Source organism: Acomys minous (assembly GCF_964271855.1).
Source record: "Acomys minous genome assembly, chromosome: 9".
Lineage (NCBI taxonomy): Eukaryota > Metazoa > Chordata > Mammalia > Rodentia > Muridae > Acomys > Acomys minous.
This window is the reverse complement of record NC_140490.1, coordinates 109,530,563-109,554,545: the sequence shown is the minus strand read 5'-3', so window position 1 is coordinate 109,554,545 and position 23,983 is coordinate 109,530,563. Positions and strand designations below refer to the sequence as shown.

Below are 23,983 nucleotides of genomic sequence, written 5' to 3'. Positions count from 1 at the left end.
CTACCTTTTATATTTTTAACATTTTATTTCTTTACCTATATGTGTATGTATGTGAGGGTATGCCACATGTGCTCAGGTGCCCACGGAGGCCGGCTAAAGGTAGTGGATCCCTTGGAGCTGGAGTTACAGGTGGTTGTGAGCTAGCTGACATGACTGCTGGGAGCTGAGCTCTGGTCCTCTAGGAGAGCACCAAGCACTCTTAACCACAGACAGAGCCGTTGCTCCGGCCCTGACAGTCCACACTGCGTGGATAAGATTCCCGCTAAACTTAGGTTGAATTTTCCTGTTTCTCAGTCAATCTAGCATAACAAAGGAAATGCTCACTTTAAAAAAAAAAAACCTCTTAGTTTGAAATAGACACAAAATGACAACAACATGTTACAATATATAAAATAATACAGGGGTTACCTATCCTTCACGAGTGGCTGTACCTAGTGTTACCTCTGTTGAATTAGTAACTATGGCAGTGGCTATCAGAAATAATCAGTAGTAGAAACACCTGGAAGGCTTTCCTTTTTTTTTTTTACTCTTTTATAATTTCATATAATTTATTCATATAATTTCATACATGTACAGTGAAATATGATAATATCTGTCCCCCAGTTTCCCTCTCCAATTTACCCCATAATTACTCTGGATCCACTTTCAGATTTCTTAAGGTCAGTCACAACCTCTGCTCTCATGAGATCTCAAGTGACCCTTGAGAAAGTACATTTCTAACAAGTTCCCAGTGCTGGGAACACAGCTGGCCCAGGGACCCCACTTTGAGAACCCATGTATACACATCAGTTTACAGGTATGTACAAACATCTACTTTTAAAAATCAGTTATTAAAAGTGGGGGATATGCCACTTTCAAAAGATAGCTATATGCCTACATATCATTAATCCAACTCCAACTATCAGTCTGCTGGGGTTTTTTTCATATCCATGTAGTAATGGGCAGAACACATCTACCCTCTTGAGTGTCTTTGATGCCCAAAGCTGCCCAAACCAGTTCTCAACTGCTGTGAATACTTTAAATGCTGAGGTCAAGTTGTCAATAGAATCTTGTCTGGGTGGATTTCATGCCAGTGACATAGATACAGAATTGGCATTTCAATAAGCTACTTGGGCAGACTTTACTACTTAAATTCTGTTAACCTGTGAGCCCAGATTAAAACACAAATAAATGAGAAAACCCCTATTGTTAACTAAGCCCACTTTGCATACTGACTGCTATCCCTGGTAATTGTGAGGGCATGTCAAACCGTTCTGTACTTGTGAGGTCTTAGTTTTGCCCATTCTGTGTTCTATTAGATACAGATGCTTTCGTGGGCTTAGAGGCAGCTTACCTACCTGTATTAGCAGAAAGGTCAAAGCCTTTGAAACACAGTTTCCTGTCTCTGCTGTTACATTCTTAATTCGCAAAAACTGTCGTTCCATTCTTAACTCTCAAAACTTTCCTTATAATTGCCAATCACTTTTCAGAAGGAAAAATTTAACTTATTTTTTTCACTTACTTAAAACATTTTTAAAATGTCTATATTTAGGCTTTTTTTAAAAAAGCAATTTTGTGCTCAATCTTGTACATAAAAAATGAAAGATAGAACTAGGGAGAAAGAGAATACATATAAACTAAGGGGGGAAGAACTACAAATAAGCTAACCTGGTGGGGTATAAAACAGCAGAATTTCAGGAACATAAGGACTGTTTTATACATAAGGGGCAAATTATCCTCGGGCTTTGAGTGTGTGTGTGTGTGTGTGTGTGTGTGTGTGTGTGTGTGTGTGTGTGTGTATGTGTGTGTTCCTGCCCAGATAGATAAAGCAAACCTTAATGATGTAAATCTAAGAGATTAAAATGTGCCACATTCACCATGCTGTCCCATGATCTATCCACATTTGCAGTCTAACTTGGGAGAAACTAACAATGGAAATTAAAAAAGAAATCAAGCTACTTGCTTTTGATGGTCAATCTTCATTGTCAGTCTCTTGGGAGACATGTCTGGAGATGCCTACAAGGTTGTTTCTGCAAAGACCTAACCAACGAGGAAAAGGCCACCTTGAATGTTGATGCCACCATTCCATGGTCAGGGGTTGGGGCTCAGACTGAATTTAAAGGGAAAGGGAGAAAGATCATTGAGTGTTAGCCCCTCCCTCCCTCCCTCTATCCCTCCCTCCCTCCCTCCCTCCCTTCCTCCCTCCCTCTGTCCCTCCATCCCTACCTCCCTGAAGATGCAGCACAACCCGCCTTCTAGTCCTGCAGCTACACTGTTCCCGCTATAACTCTACTCTAAATTCACTCCAAACGAACCTTCTTTTCCTTAAGTTGCTTTTTTTTTTCCAGAGCTGAGAACCGAACCCAGGGCCTTGTGCTTGCTAGGCATGTGCTCTACCACTGAGCTAAGTCTCCAACCCCTTAAGTTGCTTTTATCGGGTATTTTGTCACCGCAACAGGAAATAATGTATGAAATACCCAATGCAAAATAATATCCTCTTTTTTTTTTTTTTAACAGAGCTATAAAAGACAAAGTTACAATTTTAGGTCTTTAACAGTGTATCTCTATTAAGAATTGTCTCCAGGGTCAGGCCCAGGCCTTTAATCCCAACACTCAGGAGGTGGAGGCAGGTGGATCACCATGAGTTCAAGGCCAGCCTGGTCTACACAGTGAGTCCAGTCCAGACAACCAAGGCTAAACAGAGAAATCCTGTCTCAAAAAAAAAAAAAAAGAAAGAAAGAAAGAAAGAAAGAAGGAAGGAAGGAAATAAAAAGACAACAAAATAAAAAAAATTGTCTCCCATGGCATAAGCAATTTAAAACTGCTTGCATTTTTGTGTTTGAAGACTATGGGTTCTGCTTATTTGATTTTACAATCTGCTAACTTTCAGTTTACAGTCTCAGTGTGTTGCTTGCTAGATGAGACAATAGAATTGTAAACCAGCTAATGGCTAAGATACAGTGCAACACTCATCTCAAAATTTAATACATGTTACATGTGGGTTGCTATATACTCACTTACATCTGGACACTAGCCCAAGGGACATGTCCCATGAAAGTCTTCATTTATCAGGAAAGTGGGACAGAGGTGAGGACATCCTATTGGGACTCTAGGTGAGAGAAGCATGGGAGAATAGGGAAATAGAAGGATCCAGAGGGTCCTAGAAACCTACAAAAAGAACATTATGGTGGGCGGATCTGGGCCCAGGGGTCCTGCTCAAACTATGGCACCAGCCAAGGACTATTCATGCAGTAAACTTTGAAACCCTACCCAGATCTAGCCAATGGACAGGACATTCTCCACAGTTGAGTGGAGAGTGAGGTCTGACTTTCACATGAACTCTGGTGCCCCATATTTGACCACATCTCCTGGATGGGGAGGCCTGGTGGCCCTCAGAGGAAGGATAGCAGACTACCAAGAAGAGACTTGCTACCCTATGAGCATATACAGGGGGAGGAGGTTCCCCCTCAGTCACAGACATAGCGGAGGGGAGTAAGGGGAAAGCAGGAGTGAGGGAGGAATGGGAGGATGCAAGGAATGGGATAACAATTGACATGTAATATGAATAAATTAATAAAAAAATTTTAAGTTACAGGGAGAAAATTCCCTGTAAACCTTATACCTCTCCATTAGTTACCCACTGCTGTGGAGAAGTGTGTGCCTTTAATCTTTAGGGAGGACATTTCCCCTTCCCACAAAGAGGGCAAAGCCTCCAATGAGAGCTAATTGTCCTATGGTTGGTTGACAGCTTCCCTCCTGTTGTTACATACCACCAGATAATGCATGCTATTCACACAACAGCAGGCAAGCGAGCCAATCAGTTAGGGGAACAAGTGGTTCCAGTTTTTACAATGTAGTTGAGATTGTAGATGAAATTGGCTGAAAATAATAAGAATGTTAAAGATCAGTGATGAAACCTAAAGAAATAAATTTATATTACAGCAAAGACAGAAGCTCCTTGATCCCCTCTTCCACAGGTGGGCAGTGTTAATGGAATACCAATTAGGATTTGGCATCCGTGAATAAATAGGCTGTCAAAGCTACTCAGGTTGTGTCCATGGTTCTGGAAAGGCTACAGATTTTTATCTTTCATGTGACGTGGCTAAAGTTAGTAGAAAGCTCCGTGTGATTAATTACTTTCAAAGATGAAGTTCTGTGACTCCTCTTTTATGGACATGAGATTTGAAAACTGCAGCAATCAAACCATGCAATCCCATGCCTTCTTTGGGCTCCACGTTTAATAATTGGTGTTCGTGTGCAGTCAATGCCATGTGTAAAGGTGTTCCAAGATTAACAAGACCAGCAAGCCTGTGCTGGGAAACACGGGTCCCCTTGCTGTAGTACAGCTTGATGGGATCCTCGGCTCACACGAGGCTCTAATGCAGTGTTTGTTATAACCATCACAATGTAAGCTTCAAGGTGCAGAAGAAAGCAGTAAGATAGACATGGATCGTGATGTCCCATGTGCTGTCTAAAGTCAGGCATCACGCAGAATAGTCTGAGTGTCTGACCCTGGCCAAAGGCTTATGGTCCCCTGGTCTGGAAACTGAGACAAGAAGCACAGAGGTTAACAATGTTTCATTTAAGGGAGGGGTAGAAAGGAAAGTATTTATTCGTTTAATACAAATTGTTTCATTTAAAACAAAATATAGGAAGGACTGAAAAATCATCACTCCAGAAGAGTTTGCCCCTGGAGACTAACCTCAGACTGCCTGATTAAAGCTGCCTCTCCCAGAATGCAATCAGTCCCATGTTCTTAGTTTGTCCAGAGGTCAATAAAGGGATAAACAGGATATTGCTATAAGTGGGGATGGAGACAGGGGGTGCTTGTCTCTAAAACTCAAACATGTTCTGAGAAGAATTATCTAGAGTTATTATAACTCCATCCCTGAGAGTTAATAGGTTTCTGGGTTTTTTTTTTCCTGAGGAGAAAGAAAGAAAAACAATTAAAACATAGAAAATTACTTCTAAATTTTAAATTCAGGATAGGAGAGACTTTATCTCATTCAAATTTTCCTAACAATAAAATCATGTTGAAATTTGTTACCAAACTCGATTTTGTAATTATGTTCTGGGAATTAACTGGAAATAAAAGCCAACTGATAGTCCCAGCTCCTTATCTTTGCTATTTTAATGCTTATATCTGCTTCCATTTTAATTAATTTTACTAATCCATTTAGTTAATGAATAAGTAAATCAGCATCGTGGGGAAAAAAACATCAGTTGCAGCAACAGTGGAGAATTGTTCATTCAGAAGTGACCCACAGCTACCCAAGTGAACTTGTCAACATAGATTTGTTATTTTGTTAATATTCTAATTTCCGTTTTATTGTTCTTCTTCGAGGAAAAAAAATGTTTCACAGTTAATCTCTATGGTACTTTTGTTTCTAAGCTCTCTAAAAGACTTTGACTCGGCAGTCGCCAAGTATTTGAATATAAATTGATTTTATGCAATACACTGAAGACAAGTATTTTATTGATATAAATGGTTTCTTTATTTGTAGAATTACACAAAAAATTATTTTGAAGCAGCATGGGTCCTATCTGGATGGTATTAGAATTTCATGCCCAAATCAAGTTGAAGATTAATGTTATGAGTTTGGTTTTTTTTTTTTTTTTTTTTTGTGGCTCCTCTTTTAGGCATAAATGACTATAGCTGTAAATATCTGAGGATTAGAGATATAGGGGGGGAAACGCTTTGAGATATAAGATGTAAGAGATGACAGGATAGTTGTTTGGAGGTTGACAAGAGTTTTTCTTAATTTCAGTTTTTTATTCATGAAGAAAATACTTAAATTTTAGGACTTTAGTCATTTTCTTTGGACGGCTTGTTAGTATATGAGTTAGTATTAAATTATATATGTAATACAGAAGATGTCAAGACGTCATGGAGACAGAGCCCTGGTGTAGGGGAAAGTATGAGCTTTTGAAAAGTACACATTTCCTGATACATATATATTATTGATTTCTAGACTTCCTGCACTAAGGAAGTGGTTATAATCTTTACTTAGCATGGCCAACAGAGGAATCTCAGGAGCATTAGCAAAACCTGTGATTGCTTAAGTTCTTTTGCTGTGTTTTAATGCCACACCACCCTTGTTTCTTGGGCAAGCTGTTTTTATCATTCCCAACTGCGTGTGCAGTCAGTCAGTCTCTGGTGATGGGGTTCTCCACATGCCCATCTCAGGCAGCTGATTCACACAGCTTTCTCTCTAACACCTTCAGCAAAAATGCTGCCTGGACTCTCTACTTGTGATGAATAACTGCGTGATTTCGCAACCACGTGCTCCTTCTTCCAACACCAAGGGCTCCGTCTCCATTTCCTCGCTGCCAGCTGCTTTCTCTTTCTCTACTGTATTAGCATTTTATAATGATGTATGCCCCGTCTCCTGTAGACTTTATATCCACTGCAGATTTAAAGCACATCTCCATTCTCCTTATTAATATTGTCCTCTCGCCTCTTTAAATACCAATTCTTTTCAAAACTGCGCACAATCTGATCTAAACTGTAAAACCCAGAGATGTATTAAAACCCTGTCCAATGTCAGAGAGGAAAAGGACAATTGATGGGCTGATTTACCCAACTTTGTATCACTTAGCCCTTCACCAAAGAGTAAGGCAAAGCAAGGCAGAGACAGAGATCTCATCAGCAACTTCCAACTCCTGCCCTTTCCTAGTGGAGACTAAGAAGTGCTAAGTGTTGGAAAACTCAGGTTGCTGGCAGACAAAATTGTTACTCAAGTAGAAAATCATTATGTACTGTAATTCTACAAATGTAACAATAGTGGATAAAAGTCCTGGTCTCTTTCCTTCCCCAATACAAAATGAATGGAATATTTCATATGTTGAAGAAAAATAAGGTATTTTCCTTAAGATAAATGTCGCTTCTGTACCTTGTAGCATGTTAGCTAGAAGTGCTTATTTATGCTTTCTTCCAGGCAGGAAAAATATGAAAAAAAAAAAGGACATAAACTCTAAGCTACACACACACACACACACACACACACACACACACACACACACACACACACACACACACACCTTATTAAATCAGAAACTCTGAAGTGTTCTAAAACCTAGAAGGCATTTTATAATCATTAGTGACAATAACAGATTTAGGGAAACAACAGAGCAGAACTCCTTGCAAGAAACCTAGTCACTTGGCCCTTGATACTCAAACTCTCCGAGGATGCCTGCGTGGAGCACCAGTATGGCAGAGTAATATATTAACAAGAAAGCTCTGCTTTACCAATAAACAACTGGCTCTGTTTTCAAGAGTGGTATTAGGGGTCAGTATAAGAATCTCTGAATGTATGGGGCAGGTATAGGACCCAAAGAGAAGCATGTTGAAGTTCTCTTATCTCAGACAACTCTGGAATTAGATACAGCCCCTGCCAGAAAATGAATTCACTCAAGAAGTGTCCTTCTCACCTTGGCACCCCAAGGCCCTTCCTGGGTACATCCTTGCCACCTGACTGCTCATCTAGAAGGAAGGATGTTACCACTAGTTGAGATTCAGCTACTCAGACTCACGGTAATGGAAGAAAGTTGCACATTAGTGACGTGGGAGAGGTGGCGCTGTTGTGTTCTATTCCTGTTGTAATACAGCGTATACTATGGTCTACTCTCAAGAGCTTAGTAATAGCAGCTTTCCTCACAATGCACCTGCCTTCATTATGGGGCAAGGTCTCCAAGCAAAATCCTATCTAGTCAGTGAGCCACCAGCTTGAACAAAAAGGAGAAAGGTCAAATCTCAAGGAACTCTATTTGGCAATCAGAGTGTTGTCTCACAGGTAAGCTAGGCAGGTCATGCTATCATCCTTAAAGCTGCTCCTGGCTCTTTCCGGTTTTCAGGGCTTTTTCATTCTCTTCATTTCTAAAGCCATAGCGGCCTAGGCCCACCGCCCACCAATACCATCAAGGTGTTTCTGATTTGTCTTTCTTGTAGCTACAGTGGAATAGGCAGTGCTAACTGGTATGTTCCTGTGTATGTAGGGAATTGGACTTGGTAAGCAATGTCTCTCAATGCCCTGCAAAGCCTTGCCAGTGCCAATGGGCATTAAAAATTCTATCTAGCTTTGTACAGAATCTTGAAGAATTTGCTTTAGTGGTGGCTGTTGTTTTATTTTTAAAAGTATAAATATATAGCTATAGATATATATAAATCCTATTCCATAGAGGAAAAAAAATAAGCCACATCCACCAAAGTATTTCAGTATCCTTTTAGTGCAGTTGGTGTGGGTTTGGAAGCAAAAGGACACTGTTTCAGAAACGTGGGCAGAAAACGTTAACCTATAACAGAATCCAAACTTCAAAACGATAATCCTGTTTTCAAAGCCACTGTTTGGTACGGCTCACCCTAATCCACAAGGAGCTAATTTATAAAGCCAAATGCCAACTGACGTTCTAGGACTGGACATGGCTTCTCCGTGACTGTGCACTCTTCTCTGATACAGAAATCCATGTGGCAAACAGCACTATGTTAACCCTCGTGCAGGCAGAACTGAGCGTTCAGGCAGCGTCCTCTGCAATGAGGACGCGTGTGACTCCTAAACAGACCAGGAAAGGTATTGCAATCACTACTGACCAGCGTGCCTACCATGTGATTATCTGCTCTCTTTTCACTTAATGCAGAAACACCTGTTCAGAATAGAAGTGATACCGGTCTATTTGTAAGTCAAGGAAAGGCAGTGTCACAACAGGCATTCCTCTAAAACTGGGCATACTAACAGGCCTTGTGCTTGGGGCGGGAGTTCTTAATCCTCTCTTGTTAATGAATTTTACAGTATTTCTGAAACTTTGATTTTGACATTTCATTTTAGGCTTCTCTTTCTTTAGGAATGTGCTTCTCATTTTAATACTTTAAACTTTGTGATAGCACTGTATATTTTCAGCGTGAAAACTCTGATATGAAGTTACCTTTTGGGATTTTCATTTTTTTCAACATTTATTCATTTAGTTTGAATGTGTATGTGTGTGTGTGTGTGTGTGTGTGTGTGTGTGAGAGAGAGAGAGAGAGAGAGAGAGAGAGAGAGAGAGAGAGAAGGGGGAAGAAGGGAGGGAGAGAGAGAAAAAGGGAGGGAGGGAGGGAGAGAGAGAGAGAGAGAGAGAGAGAGAGAGAGAGAGAGAGAGACATGTGAATATCAAAGGACTACATTGGGAGCTGATTTTCTCATTTGATCATGTGGTCTAAGGAGTTGAACTCAGGCCCTCAGTATTGATTATGGGAGCATTTATCTACTGAACCATGGTGCCAAGCCTAAAGTTACATTTTTTTTTAATCTTTATATATCTTAGTTTGATTTTGTAATTTTAGCGCCATTGTATTAGTAACACTTGACTAGCATTTTCTTCTCTTTTTTTTTCCTTTTAAATCACAAAACTTTGACAAAGTGTTTAGTCCTTTGTTTTAACCATCCTTGATTTTTGCAATCCCTTGATTGCAAAATCTATTGCGTGGTTCCTATGAACCATATCACTGAAAAACAAGTAGAACTTTATTGAGTCATAGCATTTATTTCATTCATATTTTACCACCTATAATACAGGTGACTTTTAGCTGATTAAAATCAACACTCTTATTATTCATACTATCAGCATATTTTTATCATAATAAAATGTTCATTTATCCATACTGTGATATTAAGGAATAGATTTATAATGCTATACCTTCACTCAGAAATGACTCCATAGCCAACTAGCTATTAATTTAGGTTCAGCTATGTTTATTACCTATTCTGAAGACTATTAGTGACATGGAAAAAACATATGGCTAAATATGATATTTTTTGTTTTATGAGGTTGTGTGTGTGTGTGTGTGTGTGTGTGTGTGTGTGTGTGTGTGTGTGTGTTGCGTTGCCCTGGCTGTCCTGGAACTTGTTCTCTAGACCAGGTTGGCTTCAGGAAGAGCTGAGATTAAAGGCCTGTGCCACCACCGCACAGCATGAATGTTTTCTTGAATACATGGAGATGATGTCACATACATATCACAGTTTTGAATTCTGATTTAAGGCACAAACTTGAAGTTTGAGAAACCAGCAACCTTTGTTTTTTCAACAAAAATGCCAGAGATCCGCACTTTATATGTTGCTTTTGTTTGACAGAGATGGTGCCCACTTATGAATATCTACAGCTGAAGCAATATCACATTTTAAATACTTTTAGTTTTCTCTGTTATTTTAAAAAGATGTTTGTCACCCTTAATGCTTTAGATCCTTTTTTCATTTCCACATGTAGGACCTGACATTAATTTGTTGATAAATAAGTATGGAAATTTTGCCTAAAGAGATGAGCGAGCCACCTACACAATAGCTTCATATTGATGAAATTAAAGTGTCTATAATTACTAAATATGAAATTAAAAGGCACTTTCGTTCTTCATGGTGCCCTTTTCAGTAAGCCAGGCTGCCAGTTTGTGATGGTGATGAATGGGTGTGAACAGAGCACCCTTTAAACAGAAACCATTTCTTTCTAAACCCTTTCTTTGAAGATCTGCCATACAAACTGTGACACATTCATCAGTCTGTGTATTGACCGTCCCATATGGGGACAATTGTTGTCCTAATGAAAGCACAAGTTTATAAGCCACAATCTCTTACCAGTTACTGTTTCTTCCAAGTTAGATCATGATGTAATTATATTTTATAGGAAATCTGTTCTCTTTTCTCCTCTTATGGAAAATAGATTTTTTTTTGTCACATAATATATCCTGATTATGGTTTTTCCTACCTCAACTCCTCCCAGTTCCTTCCCACCTCCCCTCCTATCCAGATTTATCCTCTTTCTGTCTCTATTAGAAAACAAACAAGCTTCTAAGAGATAATAGCAAAATAAAATAAAATAAAAACACCAAAATGGGACAAAGCAGACAAACAAACAGAAGGAAGAGAACCCCCCTCGAAAAAAAATAAAGACACAAGATAGATACAGATACAGAGACCCACTCATTGCACACTTAGGAATCCCATAGAAGCAATAAACTAGAAGCCATAATCTATACACAAAGGGACTATAGGGTAAAAAGAGAGAAAAAGTAAAAATATATAAGATTTTCAAAAAAGGGAAAGCCGCTGGGCATGGTGACACATGCCTTTAATCCCAGCACTTGGGAGGGACAGGCAAGTGGATTGACATGAGTTTGAGGCCAGCCTGGTCCACAAAGCGAGTCTAGGACAGCCAAGGCTACACAGAGAAACCCTGTCTTGGGAGGAAAAAAAAAAAAAAGGAAAAACCCTGATATGACGTTATGAGACAAAGAACTTCCAAAGTTACCATTGAGTTTGTTTTCTGTTGGTCATCTGCTGATGGGCATGCAGCCTACCCTTAAGAGTAGTTCTGTTCCCCAGTGACACTAAGTTTTCGTCGGCAAATGGTCATCAGCTGGAAATAATGTTTGGGTTAGGGATGGGGGCATGTGTCCACTTTTCCTTTCAGCTCTAGGACCCCATCTGCTGCAGAAGCATGCAGGACCCGTGCATGCTACTTCAGGTTCTGTGAGTTCATATGAGCTTTGCTCACGTTGATTTGGAAGGCCTTGTTTTTCCCGGTGTCCTCCACCTACTCTGGCTCTAACAATCTTTCTTCTCCTCTTCTGTGGGGTTCCTTGAATACTAAGCAGAGGAATTTGATTGAAACATCACATTTAGGACTGAGTGTTGTAAGGTCTATCCCACTCTGTGTAATGTCTACTTTTTTTCCCATCTGCTGCAGGAGGTAGCTTCTCTGATGCTTGGCTTATCTATGAGTATAGCAAAATGTCATTAGAATTCGTTTCACTGCTATATTTTTTTAGAACTAGCATTTGGTTTTACCCGAGGTCTCTGGGCTATCTGGTCTCATGTTCTTGGTCACCTAAGTAGTGGTGAATATGGGTTCCATCTCTGGGAAGTGGGCCTCAAGTGAAATCAGATACTGTTTGGTTATTCCCATGCACTCTTTGTGTCATCATTACCCTAGCATATCTTGCAGTCAGGATACCATAGCAGATCCAAAACTTTGTGGCTTGGTTGGTGTTAAAGTTTCTCCTTTGATAGTATACAGAGTACCTTCCTGTACCAAAGACACTAGAACGGAGAGAGTGAAGGTTCTATGTAGATAAGAACGTGACTTTTTCATCTTCAGTGATTTGCGTAGGTGTTGTCCTCAGCAATGGGCCCTTGCCATCAGTTCATGGAGAGCAACCTATGGTCCTGGCAACAGTCTGAGTTGTTTGGTAGTTGGCCAACAACTTAATTAGATGTGACCCAAATCCAGTACTGGCAACTTCATTTGGTAACAGATGTCCAGTTTGGGCTCTGGCTCCCCCATCTTCAGGGGAATTCATTTAGATCGCCTTCATATGTGTATATATTTAAGGAAGTTTCTAGTGTATTAGGCTTCTATACAAACCTTCATTTGACCCTTAATTTTAGCTCTTTCTCTCAACATTCCCTCCCTTGTGCCTTTTTTCTCTTCCCTTCCATGCTCATTTGGCCCTTGTGTTCCCATTTCTATTTATTCTACTTCCCTTTCCTAGAGAAACCTGTCTTCCCCTGCTCAGTCCCCTACTCTACATTTAGCCTCTGTGGTTCTCGGGAATGTATAATATTGACTTAACAGCTAATATGCATATATAAACAAATAAATACCATATTTGTCTTTCTGGGTCAATCACTCTGGATGATTTTTTTTCCATGCATTTACCTCTGAATTTCATTATTTCCTTTTTAATGACTGAGTAGTAGTCCATTGTGAATTTTTTCATTTTCTTTATCCATGTATTGATTGTAGAACATCTAGGTTCTTCCCAGTTTCTAGATATCATAAATAGAGCAGCAATAAACATGATTGAGAAAATATCTCTGTGGTAGGACGAAGCATTCTTTGGGTATATGCCCAAGAGTAATATAGCTGAATCAATAACCATTTTCTTGAGAAACTGCCATAGTGATTACCACAGTGGCTATAGAGTTTGCAATCCCACCAGCAATGGCTGACTGTTCTCCTCACCAAACATCCTCAAGAGCATGAGCTGGTACTAATTTTATTGATCTCAACCATTTTGATGGATGTTCAATAAAATTTAAAGTAATGTTGATTTGCATTTACCTGATGACTAAGAATGTTGAAATTTTATATGTTTCTTAGCCATTTGAGTTTCCTCTATTGAGAATTCTGTTTAAATTTTACCTCTTTTTTTGTTTGTTTGTTTGGTTGGTTGGTTGGTTTTTTGTTTGGTTGGTTTGGTTTGGTTTTGGTTTTGGTTTTTGGTTTTTTGAGACAGGGTTTCTCTGTATAGCCTTGGTTGTCCTAGACTCGCTTTGTAGACCAGGCTGGCCTCGAACTCACAGGCCTGCCTCTGCCTCCCGAGTGCTGGGATTAAAGGCGTGCACCACCCCGCCCACTTTTTTTTTTGAGTACCTCGTTTTTTTTATTTGGGTTATTTGTTTTCTAGATATATAGTTTTATGAGTTATTTATATATCTTAGATATCATCCCTCTGTCTGATTTGTAGTTTCTAAAAATCTTTTCCCATTCTGTAGGCTGCTGCTCTATCTGAATAATGGTGTCCTTTACTATGCAGAAGCTACTCGGTTTCATGAAGCCCCATTCACTAGTTTTTGATATTTTGAAGTTCGGAATGGTAACACATCCAGCAGTTCTTTTATTTTCTTCAGGATTGTTTTAGCTATCCTGAGTGTTTTGTGTTTCTACACGAAGTTGAAAATTGTCCTTTCAAGGTTTGTGAAGAATTGTGTTGGGATCTTGATGGGAATTACATGAATATGTAGATTGCTTTTGGTACAATAGCCATTTTTACTTTGTCAACTCTACCATCCCATAAGCATGGGCAATTGTTCCAATTTTTTTTCCTTTTAAGTATATCTTTTAGCTGTTCTTTGGCAATATCAAATACATCTATAACATGTCTTGACCCAGTCATTACTTTAAAACCACTTTCTTAGAATTATAGATGTGATCCCAGATTGTCAAGAGGAGGAAGGCATGAGAATCTTTATGGAAGCATTTCAAACTTTATGAAAGCTTCGCCCATTGATAGACAATAGAGATAGCGTATAAATTGTTCCCTATTAAGAAACAAAAGCAAAACAAGAGGAGAAAGAAAAGAAGGGAGGGAGATGCTTAGGGAGTGCTTGAGAGTTAGACCCCTGAAAGTCACGGCTATCTGTCATTACAATGTTTTTCCCAACTTAACTCCCTGATTTGCTTCTAAACTGTCCCTTATATATTCTAATATATAAGATATATTTATATAGAGATTTACAGTCATTCATATATAGATAAAGCATGGCTGTACACGGCCCCTGTTATACATTTTCCCTGATAATGAGTACGTTGAAAGGTAGACCCTTGAAGCTAAATATTATGTTCCAAAGTGTATCTTTCTCTAAACCTTTTACAACACTTAAATGAAAGGAAACTAGTCACGAACCAGTTTTCTTATATTTCATATAAGCTCTGTTCTTGCCTTTCTAGCACCTGGACTGTAGGGCATTAAGCTTTACCCTAAGTTATAGACTGAATATATGGAACAAATGACTATCTCTCAGACCTGCTGAGACTCTGAAGCTAAGGGTCAGAGGTACACGGAAGAATATGAGGAAGAAACCAAAGTACCAAAGCATGGTATAAAATAAACTTATAAAATAGTAAGTGTTTAGCCAGGCAGTGGTGGTGCACATCTTTAATCCCAGCACTTGGGAGGCAGAGGCAGACAGATCTCTATGAGTTTGATGCTAGCCTGGTCTACAGAGTGAGTTCCAGGGCAACCAGGACTACACAGAGAAACTCTGTCTTGAAACATCAAAACAAAACAAAATAAAAAAGTGGCTTATATGGGTAACACAAATTGAACTTAGAACAAAACCCACAACTACTACTACTTCTTCTTCTTCTTCTTCTTCTTCTTCTTCTTCTTCTTCTTCTTCTTCTTCTTCTTCTTCTTCTTCTTCTTCTTCTTCTTCTCCTCTTCCTCCTCCTCCTCCTCCTCCTTCTCCTCCTCCTCCTCCTCCTTCTTACTATTTTCTTTCAGGGAGGTCACAAGATGGTGTAGGTAGACCTGCGAAGACAGGCAAGTAAACGTGATCAGAGTGCATTATGTGAAACTCCCAAATAACCGACAAAAATATTATGTTGGAGGGAAAAGGGTTTGTATTGTTATTATGAGGAGCCTATTGTAGAGTACTTATAGACATTGCCTCCTGGCTGCAAGCAACAGACAGTGGCACACAAACTGGTCTGAGCCTTAAAGTGTTTGCCTTCTTTTACAAGACCCAAGGTGAGGGATGGTTAGTGAGGCAACTCACCATCACTGTTAATCTCATGATTGCCACCAACCTTCCACTCTGCCAGCCATAAAGTATCAGCTTATCTTCATTAGTTTCTCACGTGATCACAACAGTTCCAGGTCCCAGAGCAACCACAGACCCAACCAGCAGAGGAAGTGTTGGGATCTGTGAATATCTTCATTATTAAGGTTAGAAAAATGTTGGCAAAAGGAACTCAGCAAGCTTCCTTTTATCTCACAACATACCCAAATTGTATCACACAGCCTCAAAGAAACTGCTGGTAAAAGGAACCATGTTATCATGACTGACATCTAAACTAAGATTTGCCTATGAGGTGATGATATAAGGCTATCTCCCTAGAGCCACAGTTATCCAGAAACAACAACAAAACAATGTGTTTAGATTAAATTGTAGGGAAGGGATGGGTTATTTTGTAGACTGTAGATGCTGTTTATGTTTTCTGCTCACAAAAATCCACTGACACATAATAGAAGGTAGAATTTGGGAAGGAGGAAGCAAAATTGGTACCTTTCATAGTTCATGGCTGAGATATTTAGAATACAGACTAAAATAGTAGTAGGTTTCTTTGTGGCACTCTCAATAATCTCTATATGATGTGTCTCCTCAGTACAGTCCCCCACAATAATTTCTCCAGCCAGCAACTCTGATTCGGAGCTTTTCATTCTCAACAGGTCTGAGAGATGTTCATTACATTTCTTTTTTAAAAAAACATGATGAGAATTATTCAAAGCACTTTGCGTCATATTGGACACATTGTAGGCGCACAATTTATTCATTCCATCAACATTTATTTGCTTATTAGTAAGAAAATTTCATGGATTATGGAACTAGCCCAGTTCAGCGCAAACCTTAGCTCTATCATTTACTAGTTGTGTAACCTTTGGCAAGACTTCTCATCTTTAATACATAACATTTTATATAACATAATGTAACACAATATATAACATATAATATAATATATAATATATGACATAACACAGTATATAACACTTCCTGATTTACGATGTTTATTTTTAAATATCAAATACATTTATATCCTCAAAATCCTTTTTAAAATGCCTGAATATTACATCTTAATAAGGATTGTATACCTTTGTTTATTAACATACTATCTCAAGCTGGAAGACTGAAACATTTTCCAAGCATTGTGTTTACCAGAATTGGAGCTGCAGATCAATTTTCAAGCTTTGCTTCACTGTGTGGCAAAACAGTGACAGTTTGAACAGTTTGATAAAAGAGAGCTTTGTGCTACAAGCTTAGATTTTTCTCTCAAGTGCCTGCAGCTCAGAAACAGTGAGAGTTCAGAGCTGGGATTCAACAAAGCAAGAGAGAATGAGGATTCCAAATCATTTATCTGTAGCTTCTGTAGAAAGCATTTTGAGAGCCAATTGGCTTGAACCAACTAACCTATGTTTCTTCAAAAACTGCCAAAGCATCTAATTTTATCTTTCTATATAAAAGTGAGAGAGCAACTTCAATTAACGTCGTACTTTAGAGCATATAAAATTGATCAATGGAAGATGTCAATTCCAAAAGAAATAGTGAACAACAACAAAAATAAATCATAGCCATCACCAGCAATGAGGTAGATATAAATTTAGAAATCATCCCATCTATATTTTTTATATTTCCTCTTGGTTTTTATGTTCATATTTCCTATCAAATATAAGGAAAGAAAGAAAAAAGGAAGGGAGGGAACATTTGGATTTCATCATTTTTATAACAATATACTTGAACTCTATATTTGAAAAGTTATCCCTTCTTGATCATAACCTTGTCTGTCTAGCTGAAATCTTGGGAGACCTATTAAAAAGCATAAATGTTCTCCAATGTGGACTGGCAATTTAAAAACAAGCATGTTTTTCTAGCTGCAATAATAAAATATTTTCTTAAAATAGAAATGGGTGCAAATTAGCAATGTTAATTTTATGAATTCGTTATCAAATGCTTATAGAACAGCTCTAATGTCCCATGTTTTCAGAGAGCTGTGTCCTCACTGTAGGGGAGTTTTCAGGTTTATAAGGGTTTTTTTTATTTTTGGGGGGTCATTATTGTAATAACTAAATGTTTCACTTTTGGCTTGGACACTTTGTTAATTTCTGTCATTTCAGTCCCTTGTTATATTTATCTGAAAAAAAAACTAATGGAGCAATTTTTATTTTAACTAATTCCTATAAAGCTAATGCTGATTAAAGTTATTAAACATAATAGAGGGAATGAGAAGCTACACTTGTTCACATTTTTATAAAGTTTATCACCTTATAATATATATAAATAATGCTCATTTTTCATTTCATGGTTTGGCTCTAAAAAAAACCATTGCTTATAAAATTTATTCTCAATTTTATATTCCCTTGCCAGAAATGATTGCAAAATAAATTGTGCCAATAGAAATTCATAGTATCTCAGATGTCTTTAGACATATTTAACTTGTTAACACAGTAAAAGAAAAAGAAAAAAAAACCCAGAACATTGCCTAGGCGCAGCTAGGCAGGCTCCACCCCCTGCACTCTAGACCCCACCCCCTGTAAGACTGTGCCACACCCCTTTGCTCCTGGCTCTGCCCCTATGGAACCTCGCAAAGCAAGCTGGGAAAACTGCTTCAGAGACTGTGTTTGATCCGGCTGCCGGCTCAAGGCCTACATGATGGCGGTGCGGATGAGGCGGACCGTGCAGGCCGTTCATCTTGAGTCTGACGCTTTCCTGGTTTGTCTCAACCATGCACTGAGCACAGAGAAGGAGGAAGTAATGGGTCTGTGTATAGGGCAGTTGAGTGATGATACGAGGAGTGACTCCAAGTTTCCATACGCTGGGAATGAAACGAACGCAATGGCGAGAAAGATGGACGCCATCAGAATCGTTCACATTCGTTCTGTCATCATCTTGCGGCGTTCTGACAAGACAAAGGACCGAGTAGAAATTTCTCCGGAACAACTCTCTGCAGCCTCGATAGAGGCAGACAGGTTAGCAGAACAAACAGGTCGTCCCATGAGAGTAGTTGGCTGGTACCATTCCCACCCTCATATAACCGTTTGGCCTTCTCACGTCGACGTCCGTACACAAGCCATGTACCAGATGATGGATCAAGGCTTTGTAGGACTGATTTTTGCTTGTTTCATAGAAGACAAAAGCACAAAGACTGGTCGCATACTCTGCACTTGTTTCCAGTCCATGCAAGCACCAAAGAGCTCAGAATATGAGAGAATTGAAATCCCAATCCATATTGTACCTCGTACCACCATTGGGAAAGTTTGCCTCAAATCAGCAGTAGAGCTGCCGAGGATCTTATGTCAGGAAGAACAAGATGCGTACAGGAGGATTCACGGCCTTACGCATCTGGACTCAGTAACCAAGATCCATAACGGCTCTGTGTTTACCAAGCATCTGTGCAGTCAGCTGACTGCAGTCTGCGGGCCTCTACTACAGTGGTTGGAGGACAGACTAGAGCAAAACCAGCAGCATCTGCGGGAGCTGGAGCAAGAAAAGGAAGGCCTCATGCAAGAGCTGCGTTCCCTAAAATAAAGCAGGAGGACAAAAAATGGGCAGATGAAAATACCTTGCAATTTATAAACTTAATTCATTTCAAAGAAGATACAGTTAGGGGACTCACACTACATAACTTCAAGATTTGTTACAAAGCTGCTACAGTAATGAAGATACTGTGGTATTTGCAGAAGAATAGATGGAAATATCAATGGAACAGTAAAGAAAATCCAGAAATAAACCCACAAGGATATGCCTGACTAATTTTGACAAAGCACAAGAGTAATTCAGGGAAGAAAGGACAGTCATTTTGGCAAATTGAACCTGTACAGGCCAACAAAGTAAGTTCTAACAGTACTTCGACAGCGTTTCATGGATTTAATGTAAGTTGGAAAACTTTGCCGGGTGTGGTGGTGCACACCTGTAATTCCAGCACTCGGGAGGCAGAGGCAGACTGATCGCTATGAGTTTGAAGCCAGCCTGGTTTACAGAGCCAGTCCAGGACATCCAAGGCTACACACAGAAACCCTGTCTCAGATAAAGAAAAAGAAAGGAAGGAAGAAAGAAAGAAAGAAAAGAAAAAAAAGGTAAAAGAAGAAAAAAAAGTCATATTAGAAAAATCTTCAGGAGACAAGTTTTTAAACTTCAGCCCAAAAGCTTAATCCGGAAAAAAAAAAAAAAAAGAAAAAACAAAGTAGATATATTGGACTTCACCAAAATTAAAACTTTATTTTGAAAAAAAAAAAAAAGAAAGAAAAATAAGAGACTTGCAACTTTTGTAGTATCTAATAACTATGGGAAATACAATATAATCAAAACTCAAATATGATCAAAATTGGGAATGAGAAGATATAAATAGACATTTTCACCAAAGAAGATATACTGATAGCAGGTACTGTTGTGAAAATATGGTGAACTTCACCAGTCACTGAGGAATACAATTTAAAACTAGAGTGTTACTTGACAGGACTGCTAAAGATATAATAGTGAAAATACCAACTGTTATTAAGGATACAAGCTGTATTTCTCATACACCAGTGACAGGAATGTAAACTGCAGAGGCTCTGTAGAAGAATTTGGAAATAGTTTATAAAGTTAATTGTATACTTAATATAAGGACACAGTAGTTGTATTGTCTTGGCAAACACAAAAAATACTTTTACAAAATATTTGGTAGCAGCTTTATTAGAGATAGCCTCAGATTACAAACCACCCAAACATTCTGCAGTGGGTAAATAGTTAAACCATCCCAGCCTGGGCATACCAGGGATATACAACTTAGATGAGCTTTGGGATATATTATAGTAAGTGAAGAAAAGTTAATCTCTAAAGGTTACTTGATGTACAGTTGCATTTCTAGAGCACGTCGAAAGGTCAGAACTATGGTGAGAAGTAACATAAACGACTTCTAGGGTTTGGGACTGCATAGTATTTAGTATATGTGTTATTATTGTGTATTACAGTCTAGCATAAGAGTTCATTTAAGCTGATGAAATGGTATTATTTCTTACTTTAGTGTTTAGTACATAAAACTATTCCAGTGCTAATATTTTTATAGATTTATATAACAAACACTAATTCATGTAAAATCTAGGGGCGGTGAATGTTGTGCCATTGTCATAATTGTTTTTGGTTTTGAAGTTATACAGTTGTGGGAGATCTTACAAGAGAAACTGAGTAAAGGGGATATTGGGTCCCTGTACTATGTTCATAATTTCAGGCAAGTCTATAATAATTGCAAAATAAATAAATATATATTTTTAAGGAGTGCTAGTATAAAGCGTTTCAGTTAATATTGCCTTCAAACTCGTTTGAAATACTCGAGTCTCATTCTGCTGGTGTTTGTGCTACATGATGACACAGGAAGGCTTCCGACAGCAAACGGATTCATTGCCTTTGCTTAGATTGCCCTGAAATGAGTCACACGATGGACCATTGCGGAGACTAGCAACCATCTTGAGCATACCCAGGTGAAGAGCAGTTTATCTTGGCAGAAAGTGAGATGCCATAAAATCTAAGAAAACTCTCACTTCAGACACACGAACATGTGAAAATATATATTGTAAAATAATGTAGTATTCGGTTTATCACTCAGCAATTTTTTAAGCTATGTACTAGAAGGCCCACATCAGTCAATAGCATCACATAGCAGTCTTCCACATATAACAGTTGGGACCAAAGTATGAACTTAGTAACAAAATCTGCCAGCTTGTATTTAAATTGTTCTGGGAACTGGCTAGCTTAGAGAACTCACATATTCAGTTTTTTTGCTTGTTATGCTTTCTGGAGGCCACGATGCAGATATCCAGATAACACTAAGTGTTAGCTTTTGAGGATACTCCATACAGGATCTCAAAGGTATCTGAAAGAATGGTCCCATGGTGGTGCGGTAGCATAGCAACAGCTGTAGCATGGTGCTTTCCAACCTTCCTAATGCTGTGACCCTTTAATACAGGTCCCCATGTTGTGGTAACCTCCGACCATAAAATTAGTTCCATTGCTACTTTTTAACTGCAACTTTGATGCTGTTATAAATCATAATGTAAACATCTGTTTTTGATGGTCTTAGGCGACCCCTGTGAAAGGGTCATCTGACCACCCCAGAAAAGGGTAAGACATCTGTGTGCTGAATCCTGGCTGAGCAAAGCAAATGTATTTTTTTCTCATCTATATGCTCTGGGCACATCAGAGCATTTAAAAACATATATACTTAGAGAAGATTTTTATTGGCCTGACTATACTTTTTATTCATTATATTTTAGATGCATGTTGTATTCTAATGAGTGAACGAAAGAAAGGGTATAGATTTGGGTGGGTGGATCTGGGAGAAGTTGGGGAGGAGAAATTGGAATCAGATTATATGGTATGAAAATATATTATCAATTAAAAATAATTTTAAAGGATGGCTCAGTGGGCTAAAGGTGCTCACTTCCAAACCTGAAAACCTGAGTTCAATGCCTGGGACTCACACGGTAGAAATAAAGAATCAAGCACCAGAGTTGCCCTCTGCCTTTCATGTACCTATAGTATGGCGTGGGTATACACTCACATCATGCAGATGCATGTACATACAACTGTATAGTTTAAATAAATAACATGGAGCTAATAAACCTGCCTACTTCAGTGGTTATTGTCAAGATTATGGTAATATATTTGTGGTACAGATAGAATACTGCGTGAAGCTTAGCAAAAGATTTATGTTTGTATATTGTTGTTTATTGGCTCAGACCTGTTTGCAGTTATATCCTCATCCCTCCCTAAATCTGCTATGATTATGACCATATTGCCATCTACATAGATCTTTCCCATGATTAGACCCTGTGGAAAGGCAGTATTACTGAGAAGATGTTATCGATGGACAAACACTGGCATTTGTATCTTGATTATATGTTACACTCACTACTTACAGGATCTGGGGTTAGGTACATCTTTCTTTATAGGAAGCGAAGTTAAGTTAAAAATGAGGAAAGGGGGAAAGGAGAGCAAATATAGGTGCTTTAAACACATTTGAGCAGCTTGTACATAAACCTAGAAATGACACTCTTTGACATAGGACTTCAATTTCTCTTCATACGTTGTATGGAAACTCATATCAATGTTTTCCAATGCCTCTCCTACTTTTTAATCTAACCCTTTTATTGTGTATCTGTCACCAAAACCCAGGCCCCTACCCACCATAATAGAGCCCCAAAATCTCATGATTCCCTCTTACATCTCCCAAGAAAATGTGTTTGTCTGAACTGCAGAGAAGATGCACCTTGAGGCTGACATTCAAACACCTCCCACCTTGGGGGAGAGTTTGATATGCTGCTAGGCTTCACTTACTGCCTAAGCATCCTCAGGCAAGGAAAGGACGCAAATGAAAATGACAACAGTGGTTCATTATTTTTCCAAGTTCTTTGACAGTGAGTGTGATCATGCTCCCTGGGAACCTTACCTGGGTTTGACACAAGTCAGTAGAGAATGCTTTCTATATCGTGTTCTGAAGGAAAAACTGAAACACATAACAGGCTATGGATGAGGTGAGGGATGGTTTTGTGTATCAGCATTCACTAGTGATAGGATTAGAATTGTCTCTAGGGACATGAAATTGGCTGGCCAATGGAGGAGGTCTTTGCCTATGTCTGTCAGCAACTGATGCTCTCTCAATATAGTATAAAGGAAGTGTGGGGCTCCTTACTGTATTGAAATAGAGCAAAGAAGGATGCATGTGGCATCTGCATTAGCTTTATACATGTTTTATGATAAATGGGAAGACACCAATGATGTAAAGTCCATAATTCTGTTCTCTCCCTCCAATACAGAACACCCTGTTTCCTCATTTCCCTTGGACTATTTTTAATGATTACTCCAAAAATAACTTACAGTTTTTAGATCTTAGATATTCAAATTCTTTCTTTGGTAATAGTTTTGATAATTCTTTGCTCTTTTGTTTGGCCTTGAATTGTTTATACTCTCATTACACAGTACAGTACTTAAATAGAGGTGCAAGTAGTGATGTCTGTGGAAACCATTCTTTATGCCGTATAATAAGAAAAATCTCATAAAATCTGAGAAGTCTATACAAAGTTTTAGATCTAGAGATGGACATAATTAAAGTCCTAAAAAGAATAAGTATAAGGGAATAGAAGGAGGCTGTCATAGCAACAGTGATTCTGATTTTCTCAGGTTAAAGCACAAATTATTAACCTTTAGGGCACCTTACAATTTTGTCTACACTGTATTTCAACCAATGGCCATTTTATTTTTATTTTTTATTTTTTTGGTGAAAAAAAATTTTTACTATCTGTCTGTGAGGTTTAGTGTGTATTTAAATATAGTTTCAATCTGGAATTCAAATGCTAAGTTCATATTGCAGTATCCAGCTTTCATTAAGAACAAACAATTGTAGAGGATTGTTTTTATAATTTAAAATAACTTGAATTTATACCATATGGAGAACATAAATGCATAGGAGAAGATGAAAATTGTATGAGAAGTTTAGCATTTTTACTCTATCTTTCCAACCCCCTCTTTATGAAAATCCTTTACTTATAAACAATGTGCAATCTATGCAATGTTTCAAAGCTCATGTTAGCAGCCATACTCCCTTCTGCTTTCAAGCTTGCATCTATTTAAGACAAAGTTAGTACTATTATTTTATAAATACCACAATTAATTGACTCTTTTAGGTATTTTATGAAATTATAGTCCATATAAACATCTTTATATTA

The 23,983-nt window shown here is 38.4% G+C and overlaps 2 protein-coding genes across 7 annotated transcripts in view; both read left to right on the top strand.

Annotated features, from left to right (window-relative positions):
- The window catches only part of SYT1 (synaptotagmin 1), a 527,282-nt gene that overhangs the window by 298,619 nt on the left and 204,680 nt on the right, over positions 1 to 23,983 (top strand). The gene's annotated exons all lie outside the window — the stretch shown is intronic.
- On the top strand, positions 17,723 to 20,552 carry LOC311605782 (lys-63-specific deubiquitinase BRCC36-like). The gene has a single exon (XM_084796610.1). It carries the CDS (start codon positions 17,931 to 17,933, stop codon positions 18,807 to 18,809), a length of 879 nt encoding a protein of 292 aa, XP_084652736.1. The 5' UTR covers positions 17,723 to 17,930; the 3' UTR covers positions 18,810 to 20,552.